Source organism: Prionailurus bengalensis, chromosome C1 (genome assembly GCF_016509475.1).
Source record: "Prionailurus bengalensis isolate Pbe53 chromosome C1, Fcat_Pben_1.1_paternal_pri, whole genome shotgun sequence".
Lineage (NCBI taxonomy): Eukaryota > Metazoa > Chordata > Mammalia > Carnivora > Felidae > Prionailurus > Prionailurus bengalensis.
In genome coordinates, this window is record NC_057345.1 from 178,035,552 (window position 1) to 178,048,332 (window position 12,781).

The 12,781-nt window shown below is 37.6% G+C and overlaps 1 protein-coding gene across 4 annotated transcripts in view; it reads left to right on the forward strand.

Moving 5' to 3' along the window:
* The window catches only part of CC1H2orf88 (chromosome C1 C2orf88 homolog), a 70,149-nt gene extending 57,834 nt beyond the window's left edge, over positions 1-12,315 (forward strand). For all 4 annotated transcript variants that reach the window (XM_043577312.1, XM_043577311.1, XM_043577310.1 and 1 more), the window contains one exon: positions 11,751-12,315. In XM_043577312.1, coding sequence (XP_043433247.1) covers positions 11,911-12,198 — 288 coding nt within the window. In that variant the 5' untranslated portion in view covers positions 11,751-11,910 and the 3' untranslated portion in view covers positions 12,199-12,315. The remainder of the gene's footprint in view (positions 1-11,750) is intronic.
* The last annotated feature ends 466 nt before the right edge of the window (positions 12,316-12,781 follow it).

Here is a 12,781-nt window from a genome sequence, read left to right on the forward strand (position 1 = left end):
CTGTTCGGTTTCCAAAGTAGTGCTCTTTAGGCAACCTTCAAACTGGCCAAAATATTTGCCATACTTTCCAGCTTTTACTTTTTGGTGAGAGTATTAAATCTGAGTTCATTTGTTTGCCAGTTTAACTGGCATCATTTGACCCTGTTATGAATTTAAAGTCTAAGTGATTCTCAATATTATCAGGACAAAGACTTCTGTTTAAAGTCCAATTTTATGGACCCCCCCCCCAACAAGAAAGAAAATATACTCTTAGTGCCCATTATTAGAGAATGAATAATGACAAACATTCTATTAGGAACTCAGGTATTTTTTTAATGAACTCATATTTTTTAATGAATTAGCATTTATTAATTGAATCTACATTGAAATTTGAAAAATATATATGCATAAAACTTTTTTTTAAGATTATTTTGAGAGCAGGAGAGAGCACACATGGGAGGAGCAGAGGGAGATGGACAGAGAATCCCAAGCAGGTTCCTCACTGTCAGTGTGCAGCCCAATGCAGGGTTTCAATCATGAGATCATGACCTGAGCTGAAATCAAGAGTAGGACATTTAACTGAATGAGCCACCCAGGCACCCCTATATGAATAAGACTTCTTTTAAAGACTATAGCATTTTTTAAATTATATAAAGATTCGCATTAATTCAGGGCTAGGGCCCATTTTAAGCCATAGCATGAGATAAAAACATCTTGGAAACCTGTTCAGAGGCTTAGAATATGATATAAAGTAGGACAGCAGTAATAACCATTTCTGTTAATCTAGTATTTAAGGTGGACTTTCAGGGATTTAGAGGTCTGTTCATTTCCAGAGCAGATATTTAGAAGCTGCTTTTTTTTGGCTAGTGCTTTGTGTTTGGGCCTCATACTCAAGTTACGGCTTTTTTGACACCTTCCCTGGTATATTCCAAAGGAGCTTACTCATGAGGCTTAGTTTGATGACACTGCATCCAGGATGGAGCATCACAGCTCTGAAATGAACTACACGGAATGAATGGGCTGCGGTAATTTAAATCTTCTGTTTGAAGGATCCAATAGAAGACCCAGTAGGTGCTAGACCTGTTCCCAAGGGAAGTGCCAGGGCTGTGGCCTGACACACTCCACATACTTAGCGCTTTGAGGCTCCTCAGTAACGTTGAGGGAAACAAGTCAAAGGACCTTTCTTTTATGCATACCTGTGCTCTGCGTGTGTGTGTGTGTGTGTGTGTGTGTGTGCGCGCACACACGCGTGTGTGTGTTGGGATTGGGGGAAGTGAGGGAGAAGGTGTGGTGGGAGGAAAGGCATCCTTATATTGTATTTAGCTGCCAGTGGCATAAACAAAAAATGGCCACTTCCCCTATTAAGGCAAAGATAAAACAAATTAAGGACTTTCTCTGGGCATCTACACTATTTATTGTCTGAATAAGCTGTCATCTCCTCTCACTCTGTCTCTCTTTATTTGTTCAATGAGTTTGAAAGCACTTAAAGACATTGGTCCTGAACACATAATAGAGACTAAAGACTGGCTAGATGGTTAAGGAATGTTCTCACAGCTCTTTATGTATCTTAAGATTATAAACTAAAGTATAAACGAAATGGATTTTCAGTATTTTTATTGAAGTATAATTAGTATACAATGTTATGTTAGTTTCAGGTATACAACATATTCATTCAACAGTTCTATACATTACTCAGTGCTCACCATAAGTGTAGTCACTGTCACAAGGTTATTATAATATTATGACTCTGTTCCCTGTACTTTTATATTTTATAGACAGTACTTTTCATCTCCGTGACTTATTTATCACTGGAAGTCTATACCTTTTAATCCCCTTTATCATTTCACCCATCCTCCCACTCACTTCTCCTGTGGCAACTACCAATTTGTGCTCTGTATTTAAGAGTCTGGGTTTTTTTATTTCTTTGTTCATTTGTCTTTAGGTTTCGCATTTAAGTGACGTCACATGGTACTTGTCCTTCTCTGACTTATTTTATTTAACATTATACCCTCTAGGTCCATCTATGTTGTTGCAAGTGGCAAGATCTCATTTTTTTCTTTATGGCTGAATAATATTCCATTGTGTGCATGCATGCGTGTGTGTCCACATAAATCATATCTTCTTTATCCATTCATCTATATGGACACTTGGGTCACTTCCATGTCTTGGCTATTGTAAAATAATGCTGCAATAACATAGGGGTGCATATATCTCTTTGAATTAGTGTTTTCACTTTCTTTGGGTAAATACTCAGTAGTGAAATTATTGGATTATATGGTATTTCTATTTTTAATTTTTTTAGGAACTGCTGTGTTATTTTCCACAGTGGCTGCACCAGTTTGCATTCCCACCAGCAGTGCACAGGGGTTTTCTTCTTCTCCACATCCTTACCAACACCTGTTTTTCTTTTTGATTCTAGCCATTCTGACAGGTGTATGGTGATATTTCATTGTGGTTTTGCTTTGCATTTTCCTGATGATTAGTGATGTTGAGCATCTTTTCTTGTGTCTGTTGACCATGTGTATGTCTTGTCTGGAAAAATGTCTATTCAGGTCCTCTGCACATTTTAAAATCAGATTGTTTCTTTTGTGTTGGGCTGTGTAAGTTCTTCATATATTTTGGATGTTAATCCCTTATTGGATATATCATTCTCAAATATCTTCTCCCATTCAGTAGGTTGCCTTTTCATTTTGTTGTTTCCTTTGCTGTGCAAAAGGTTTTTATTTTGATGTAGTCCCAATGGTTTGCCTTTGTTTCCCTTGCCTTAAAAGACATAGTTAGAAAAATATCGCTAAGGACGGTGTCAAAGAGATTACCGCCTGTGTTTTCATCTAGGAATTTTATTTTTTTTCAGGTCTCACAGTTAGGTCTTTATTTCGAGTTTATTTCTGGTGTGAGAAGGTGGTCCATTTTTATTCTTTTGCATGTAGCTGCGGTGGCCCAGCACCATTTATTGAAGAGACTGTCTTTTCCCTATTGTCTATTCTTGCCTCCTATGTCATAGACTAACTGGCCATACAGTACGGGTTTATTTCTGGGCTCACTTTTGAAAATTGATTTCTTTAATCAGCCATTTAAAATGACAAGAGCTAAAATACTTTTCCTGGTTAATATCCAGCATTTATTGTATTATACCTTCAGCTGATAGCCATAGTAACTTCCCAGCCAGACAGATGAATAATGTAGGCTGAAAATTAACTTAGGACAGCTGATCCCACATGTTGTCCTAAGAAGGTTAATTGTACAATCTGCTAAATTATTGACTTGCATTAATAACTAACACCATTGAGGGCGCCTGGGTGGCTCAATCAGTTGAGCGTCCAACTCTTGATTTTGGCTCAGGTCATGATCCCTGGCCATGGGGATCTCTCCAAGTTCCTAAAGGAAGTGAGAAACAAAGCCCTTGAACTGGTAGCAGTGGGTAGATGGAGGGTTCTTGCTTTTCTGTAGGTGCCGAAGAATATGACCACTGAGTTTGGGCTGATTTAGGCCAGTGTGAGAACAATGGAAATCACATGCCTATCACAGGAGGCACACAGCACTGTGAGCTGGTTTGTGCACTGGATGCTGCCTCATCACTTTAAGAGTTAGAATTTTAGACTGATTTTAAAACTTGGTGTGACTGATTCAAGCAGGCAGCCTTTTTCAGGTATAAATATATCAATTCCCTGGACTTGTATCTCCCAGAATGTTCTCAAAACTGTTACATATATTTTATTGAAGTAAAAATTACAGTGAAATTACATAGATATTAAGGGTATAATTTGAAAAGTTTTGACAAATGTATATACTCATGTAATCAACACTCTAATCAAGATATACATTTGTATCACTTAGAACATTCTTTCACGACCCCTTCCACACAGCCCTTACTCAAAGAGAACCATGTATGATTTCCATTTATGGGATTAATACTGTGCATTCTTAAAATTCATAGAAATACGATCAGCCTTGGGGCACCTGGGTGGCGCAGTCGGTTAAGCGTCCGACTTCAGCCAGGTCACGATCTCGCGGTCCGGGAGTTCGAGCCCCGCGTCAGGCTCTGGGCTGATGGCTCAGAGCCTGGAGCCTGTTTCCGATTCTGTGTCTCCCTCTCTCTCTGCCCCTCCCCCGTTCATGCTCTGTCTCTCTCTGTCCCAAAAATAAAAATAAACGTTGAAAAAAAAATTAAAAAAAAAAAAAAGAAATACGATCAGCCTTTTGTATCTGGCTTGGCACATTTCTGAGATTCACCCATGTTGTTGCATTTATCTACAGTTCATTCTTTTTTATTGTCAACTAGTATTCCATTTCATGGAGATCCCCAATTTGCTTCTCCAATAAGCCTACTAATGGACATTTAGGTTGTTTCCAGGTTTGCTGTGAATAAAGCTTCTATGGACATTAGCATACAAGTTTTTTGGCAGACATGTTTCCATTTGTCTTAGATGAATGCCTAGAAATATATATATATACATCAATTTGGGAAGTAGTGACACCTTAATATTGTCTTTGAGATCATAACACTTTATTTCTGTTTTCTCAGTAACAGTTTGTATTATTCATACAAATATACAAATACACAATATTATGCAGTGTAGTTCTTTAATGTTTTGTTATATTTATCCCTAAGGGTTCATACTTTCCACCCTATTCCAAGTGGCATTAATTTCATCTTCCAGTTCTTCACTGCCTAATCATAAAGTAATTGATTTTTGTGTAGCAATTTTAGATCTTGAGACCTTGCTAAAATTCTAGTTTTTTGTATAATCTTAAAGATTTTCTACATATACAATCATATCGTCTGCAAATAAAAGCAATTTCCTTTTCGACAGTCTGTATTTCTCCCCTCCCCCAGTACAATATTAATAGCAATAATGAGAATGAACATTGTTGACTTGTTCCTATCATGGCAAAAGTATTCACTTTCACCATTAACATTAGTTTTAAGGAAATTCCTATTGCTAGTTTGCTGAGAATTTTTATCATGAATGGTGGCTTTATCAAATGCTTTTTCTACATTTATTGAGAGGATTATCCAGTTATGGTAATCTTTATGTTTTGTTTGTTTTTGAGAGAGTAAGTACATGAGCTAGGGAAAGGAGCAAAGGGAGAAAGAGAATCCTAAACAGGCTCCATGCTCAGCACAGAGCCTGATGCAGGGCTCGATCCCACGACCCTGGGATCATGACCTGAGCAGAAATCAAGAATCAGATGCTTAACTGACTGAGCCACCCAAGTGCCCCAGTAATCTTTATGTTAATGATGAATTATAGGACCACCTGGGTGGCTCAGTCAGTTAAGTGTCCAACTGTTGATTTCAGCTCAGGGAATGGTCTCACAGTTCACGAGTTCAAGTGCCGCACTGGGCTCTGCACTGACTGACAGTGTGGAACTTGCTTGGGATTTCCTTCTCAAAAAATAAATAAGCTAAAAATTAAAAAATATGTGAATTATATTTCTTGACTTTTGAATGTTCTGTTGCATTTCTTGCATTCCTGGTACAAATCCCACTTGGTCATGATGTATTAACCATTCTACATATGAATTGAATTTGCCATTAAAAAAAAATGTGATCTGTGTCTGTGTTCATGAGGGATATTGACTTGTAGAGTTTTCTTCAAATCTCTTTACTTCTGGTAACAGTGTAATCCTGACCTGATATAGAATAAATTTAGAAGTGTTTCCTCCTTCTCTGTTTTCTGAAGAGTTTAAGTTGGATTGGTATTATTTCTTCCTGGAGTGTCTGAAACAATTTAGAGCACTAGCTAGTCTTTTAAGCCTGGGGGTTTCTTTTTGGAAAGATTTAAGTTATAGATCTAATTTCTTTAATTGATAAAGAGCTATCACCCTTTCTATTTTCTCTTGTGTCGGTTTTGGTAATTTGGTATTGTTGTAAAGTTGTACATAATATTCTCTGGTTGGTTTAACACATATAGCATCTGTACTACTGTTCTTCTCACATCTTGGTAATGTGTCCTGTCACTTTTCTTGATCAGAGTAGAGACTTCTCTATTTTATTAAATCTTCCTTAAAAACCAGCATTGGTTCCACTGATTTTTCTCTATTGTTTGCCCTTTTTGCTTCATTGATTTTTGCTCTTATCCATATTATTTCCTTCCTTCTACTTATTTTTGGTTTACTTTTCTTTTTCTAGTTTCTTATGGTCATAGTTTAGATCACTGATTTAAACTAAACCTTCATTTTTATTAGAAGCATTTAAATCCATGTCTTTCCCTCTAAGCGCTAGTGATACATTTAAAAAAATTGGGGGTGCCTGGGTGGCTCAGTCGGTTGAGCGTCCAACTTTGGCTCAGGTCATGACCTCATGGTTTGTGGGTTCAAGCCCTGCGTCGAGCTCTGTGCTGACAGCTCAGAGCCTGGAGCCTGCTTCCAATTCTGTGTCTCCCTCTCTCTCTGACCCTCCCCCACTCGCACTCTGTCTCTCTCTCAAAATAAACATTAAAAAAATTTTTTTTTAATTTGATATGGTTTCTATTTAGTTGAAAACATTTTAATTTCCCTGTGATTTCTTCCTTGCCCCACAGGTTATTCAGAAATGTGATAGTTTCCAAATATTTAGGGCCTTTCTGTATATTTTATTACCACTTATTTCTAATTTAATTCTGTGGTGGTTGGAAAATATACTCTAAGATTTCAAGCTTTTGAAACCTTTTGAGACCACCATGTTGTCTTAGTGAATATTCCATATGCAGTTAAGAATATATATCCTGCAGGTGTTGGGTATATGATAAATGTTAACTAACTCAAGTTACTAGTTCAAATACTAGTTGAATACTAGTGTTCAAAATTCGAATTCCGTATTTTTTCCCTTGGATATTATATCATTTACCAAGAGAGCAATGTTCATTTCTCCCTTTACTTCTGTCAGTTTTTCCTTCATGTATTTTGAAGCTCTGTTGCTAGCTACATATACACTTATGATTGTCGTACCTTCCTCACTGACACACAAAATGTCCCTCTTTATTTCTGGTAATCCCTTGGGTCTTGAAGTCTACTTTGATATTCATATAGCTAAAGAAACTTTTTTATGCTTCCTATTTTCATGGTATGTCCTTTCTAACTCTCTTGCTTGCAACTTTTATATCCATATTTAATTAAAGTACATCTCTTATAGGTAGTATATAGTTGGATTTTTTATAAAGGACTTTATTTTTTAGAGTAGTTTTAGGGTCACAGCAAAATGGAGCAGGCAGTACAGATATTCCCCGCACCCCCCCACCCCAACACATACACACAGCCTCACCCACTATCAACATCCCCATTCCAGAGTGGTATATTTGTTACATGAACACACCATCATTACTCAAAGTCCATAGTTTACACTAGGGTTCACTCTTTGTTGTGTGTTCAATAAATTTTGACAAATGTATAATGCTATGTATGCACCACTGTGGTATCATACAGAGTAGCTCACAGTCCTAAAAATGCTCTATGTTCTATCTGTTCAGCCCTCCCTCCTTTCTAATCCTTAGCAACAACCATCATACTTTTTACTATTTCCATAGAGTTACCTTTTCCAGAATACCATAGTTGGAAGGATTGGCTTAACACTGTCATATGCATTTAAGTTTCCTCCTTTTCTTTTCATGGCTTGATAACTGATTTCTTTTTAGCAATGAATCACATTCCATTGTCTGGATATACAACTGTTTGTCCACCTACTGAAGGACATTTTTGTTGCTTCCAACTTCGGCAATTATGAATAAAACTTACTATAAACATCCATATGTAGGCTTTCGTGTGGACATAATTTTTCAACTCATTTGGGTAAATACCAAGGAGTATGACTGCTGGCTCATATGGTAAGATTATGTTTAGTTTTGTAAGAAAACACCAAACTGTCTTCCAAAGTAGCTGTACTATTTTGCATTCTCACCAACAATGAATGAGTTTCTGTTGTTCCCCATTCTTGCCAGCATTTGAGGTCATCAATGTTTGAATTTTCACCATTTTAATAAGTTATAATGATATCTCAGTGTTTTAATTTGCAATTACCTAAGATAGGATGTTGAACACCTTTTCATATGCTTACTTGCCATCCATCTTCTTTGACGAGGTGTCTGTTCAGATCTCTTGCCCATTTTTTAAAATAAGTTTGAGAGAGAGCATGCATGTACAGGGGAGGGACAGAGAGAATCCCAAGCAGACTCTGCACTGTCAACACAGAGCTGGACTTGGGATTCGAACCCATGAACCATGAGATCATGACCAGAAGCCAAAATCAGGAGTCAGGCCTTAACCAACTGAGCCACCCAGGCACCCCTACATCTGTTGCCCATTTTTAAATCAGGTTGTTTTCTTGTTGAGTTTTAACAGTTCTTTGTACATTATAGATAATCCTTTATCAGATATGCTGTTGCTTCTCATTTTCTTGACAGTGTCTTACACAGAGCAGAAGTTTTTAACTTGATGAAATACAAAGTATTTATTTCATGGATCATGCCTTTGGTGTTACATCTAAAAAGTGATCACCAGGGCGCCTGGGTGGCTCAGTTGGTTAAGCGACTGACTTCGGCCCGGGTCATGATCTCGCAGTTTGTAAGTTCGAGCCCCGCATCGGGCTCTGTGCTGACGGCTCAGAGCCTGGAGCCTGCTTCTGATTTTGCGTCTCCTCCTCTCTCTGCCCCTTGCCCACTTGTGCTCTGTCTCTATCAAAAATAAATAAAATGTAAAAAAATAAATAAAAGGTGATCACCAAGCCCAAGGTCATCCAGATTTATCTAGATTTAACATCTGGATGTGATCTTCTAGGAGTCTTATAGTTTCATGTTTTACACTTAGGTCTGAGATCAATTTTGAGTTAATTTTTGTGACGGGTGCAAGGCGTTTTTGTTTGTTTTTTGGTTTGTTTTTGTGGCTATACAATTCCAGTACATGTTGAAAAGACCACCTTCGCTCCACTGTCAGAGATCTGTTAGCTATGTTTGTGTGGGTTGGATCTTAACTACTTGGCCTTTTAATTGAAATTTTTAGTCTCTTTCCTTCCACATAATTTTTGATATGTAAGGGTTTAAGTCACTTTGCTGTTTTCTAATTGCCCCCATATTCTTTTTCCTTCCTATATTCTTTATTTCCTGCTCTCTGGGTTAAATGTGTCTAATTCCTCATTGCTAATTTCTCATTGTTTTTTAAGCCATACTTTTTTGTGGTTTCTCTGTTCACATTTTAAAACTTTTTCCCCAGATTGGATATATCTATAGACTTATGTTCATTAATCCTTTCTTAAGTATCCAATAGCTCATATGATGAGTTCATTTTAGTTCTTGAGTTTACAATTTCCATGTCTCTGATGAGATTCTCTACTTGTTCACTCTTTATGATCATTTCTCCTGTAAATCCTTGAATGTATTTAAATAGCATCTTTACAGTTCTATTGTGTTAATTACCAAATAGTGGGTCATTTGAGGGTCTATTTCTAATAACTGTTTTTTGATAGGGCACATTTTCCTGTTTTGCATGGCAAGTAATTTTTATTCTAGGATGAATGTTGTGGATGATACCCTTGAAGGAGTCTGGATTATGTCATCTTCTTTTAAGTGGTATTTTATTCTTTGGGACTGTTTGTTTGACCTTAGGCTAGCCAGTCCATAGGCCATATTGGACTGTTTTTGTCAACTTTTATTGGAACATAGCCACTGCCCACTCTTTTACATATTGTCTACAGCTTCTTCTACACTAAAACAGCAGGACTACATAGTTGTGACACAGAACTATACGGCTCACAAACCTAAGTCCTATGCGATCTTGCCCTTTAAGAAAGTTTGCCAACTCCTGCTCTAGGATTCACACTAGACTCCTAAGGTGTCAGGTTTCACTGAGGTGTCTCCATTTGGGTTGGTCTGGTTACTCCAAGGATTCTGCGGCACTAAGTCTTGCAAATTCTTTTCCTGTACATGCGCATCCTAAGTCCTCAGACAAGTACTCTTGATGAGACCCCATCAGATGGGAGACCCCACTTCTGCCTCCCTCCCAACAGCTCCCTTATGTCTTGAAACTTCTGTTTCAGTAACCCAATCTCTTCAGCTCAGTGGCATCAACACTCTAGTTAGGGCCAATTTCCCCAAGATAATGCTGGAAGATGCTCCCAGGCAGAATCTCAGGATGCTTAATTAAGGGGTTTAACAGTCTGTGTTTCTATTCTCCCAAAGATCACAGTCCTGTGCTGGTGTTCAATGCCTGAAAATATCTGCCCACATATTTTGTCCAGGTTTAAAGTTGTTTTTTGTGAGGGTACATCCAGCACTAGTTATTTTGTTATGGTAGATAAAGCTGCTTTTTACAGAACCAGAGATCCTAGAAAACAAAATATTGTGATAATTCTACTCATGGCCTTTTATTTGACATTTACTGAATAATCATTTTTCAGGTTAACTATGTACAATTCCCTTAACCATCCCGGATAGTACAAAGTAGACACTATGTAAGTCATTACATGTTGGCCACGTACAACCAGGAGAGTTCCCGTCTGCAGGGAGTTCAGTCTAGTAAATCAAACATTATACACATCCCCTTTTCCCTTTTTGAAATACATCTCTAGCAAGGCATACAGAACTAGAGGTAATTAAAAGTAGAGGGCTAGATTTCCTCCCCTTTCCCACCATATATCCTTATTGGAGGTAGTATTATGAGAGACATTGGATAGGCTTTATAGAAATCTAAAAAAATATAGGGCAAAGGTCACCTCTTCTGGACTTTGATTATAAAGTGTTTAAAAAAAACTACAATTACCATGCATTTAAATCCATTTTTAATCTTAAGATCAGTAGTTTCTAAAATAAGTCAACTGAGTTTGATTTTGTGAATTTGTCTAGAGCTATGTCTTTTTGGTCCAAAAACTAAGATATAACCAAGGATCATAATCCTATAGAGACTTTACCTGTGCTTTCTTATGGCTACACTCCCTCCAGTGAAGTTGCTTTGTATTTTGCTACTGTTAAGTCCTATCTTAAGATAGGACGTGCAAGCTTAGAAGGCACATTGTGAGCACTGCAGTCTACTTACTGACCGGACATCAAACGAGAGTGAGACATTTAGCGGGGGAGAAACTTTTAACCTTATTTTAAATTAATCTGAGCTTTTCATATAGTTTCATAGGGGGTATCTCATTCAGAAGAAAAAAAAAAAAACAGGTGGCTTTGCCTCATCTAACTTGTGTTGGCTAAAGGTTGTCATTCTCTTTGAATTGTAAACCTCTAACCAGAGGACAAAGCCTGACTCTGAAAACAGTCCAAGATGTGTAGGCTCATGAGGCTTAAGGCAGGAGCAAATGTCTGATATGCTTGTTTCTCTCAACAGTACAGATCAGGGGTTGGCAAATATTTTCTGTAAAGGGCCAGACAGTAAATATTTTAGGCATTTCAGGCTACGCGGTTTCTGTCAAAACCACTCAACTCTGCCACTGTAGCATGAAAGTAGCCGTAGAGAACACATAAGCAGATAACACAGCTGTGTTCTAATAAACTTAATTTACAAAAACAGGCAGCTAGGATTTGATCTAGAGTTTGCTGAACCCTGGTGCACATAAATTAGCAAAAGTTTAACTGTGTTTTTAGTTTTATAAAATGTTCAAGATCTTGAAAAAAGGTTTTCCTATTTTGTAAATTGCCAGTTTTACTGAATGGTTATCTTTTCTATTGATGAGATAAAGCTGTTATTACCTCCCAACTCCTGCAAGTGACCAAGAGTGGTAGAGAATTATTTCTACATGCTACCTAATCACACAGTATTTTGCATGTGGTAACTTCAAAATGAAACTTTTCTTTTGACAGATAAACACTACAGGTGAAGATTGGTAAAAAGAAGCACTGATTACTGCGGTGGCCTGGAGAGGAAAAGGGCTGGTCGGTATCACATGGACAAGCTCAGTGTTTTCCAAAGATGCTGTTGAAGTAGTCTTTGCTACTGCTTTCCTTCAAAGCTCTTCATAACATGGGCTGCATGAAATCAAAGCAAACTTTCCCATTTCCTACCACATGTGAGAGTGAGAAGCAGCATGCAAGTGAAGAAAGCTTTATGTCTGGAGACAGATTTCTACCTAGGATGCCTTCTCCAGTTAATGTCGAACAGGAAGTGAAGAAACCATCAGGGCCCGAAACTGTGGTCTTCGAATTTGCACATCGCCTATCCCAGGAAATCCTGAGTGATGCCTTGCAGCAGTGGGCAGGCAATAACATCAAGTACTATGACATCCCATATATTGAGAGTGAGGGGCCTTAACGCTGTAGGATGATGATAACTTCTTGAATTGTGGATAAAGTTGGTGCTAGCTTAAATACATGAAACAATAGCAAAAACTAATGTGAATAAATACAAATAACTACATCTGGATGTAAAAAAAAAAGTCTATGGTAATATCAAGAGTATACAATACTTAAGTGCTTAGCACTTTTTATGTTAACAGTGATTTCTACCTGCTTGGTCTTGGATTTTAGTCATTTAAAGGGCCAAACATAGGTCCTGTACCACAGTAATCAGCTGGTATGTCATAGCACTTTCTTCCTGAGGCAGTAATAGAATCACCAAAGAAATCCAATGGTTATTTTAAAGACACTCCTTTTAAAATTACTATTTGTTAATTTACACACACACATACAAATAAGACATGAGAAGGTTTTTTTTTCCCCCAAAACGCCTTGGCAAGGAAATGGCACTTAAGCCACAGTAATTAACAGTGGGTCTTGTTTGTCAAAACCATTTGTGTCAAGGATTCCTACTTCTTAACACAAATGATCAAGCAGTAGAAAGCAACCCATGCAGAAATAGTCCACTTTGAAACCTGTCCTTAAGATATTTTTGTAGA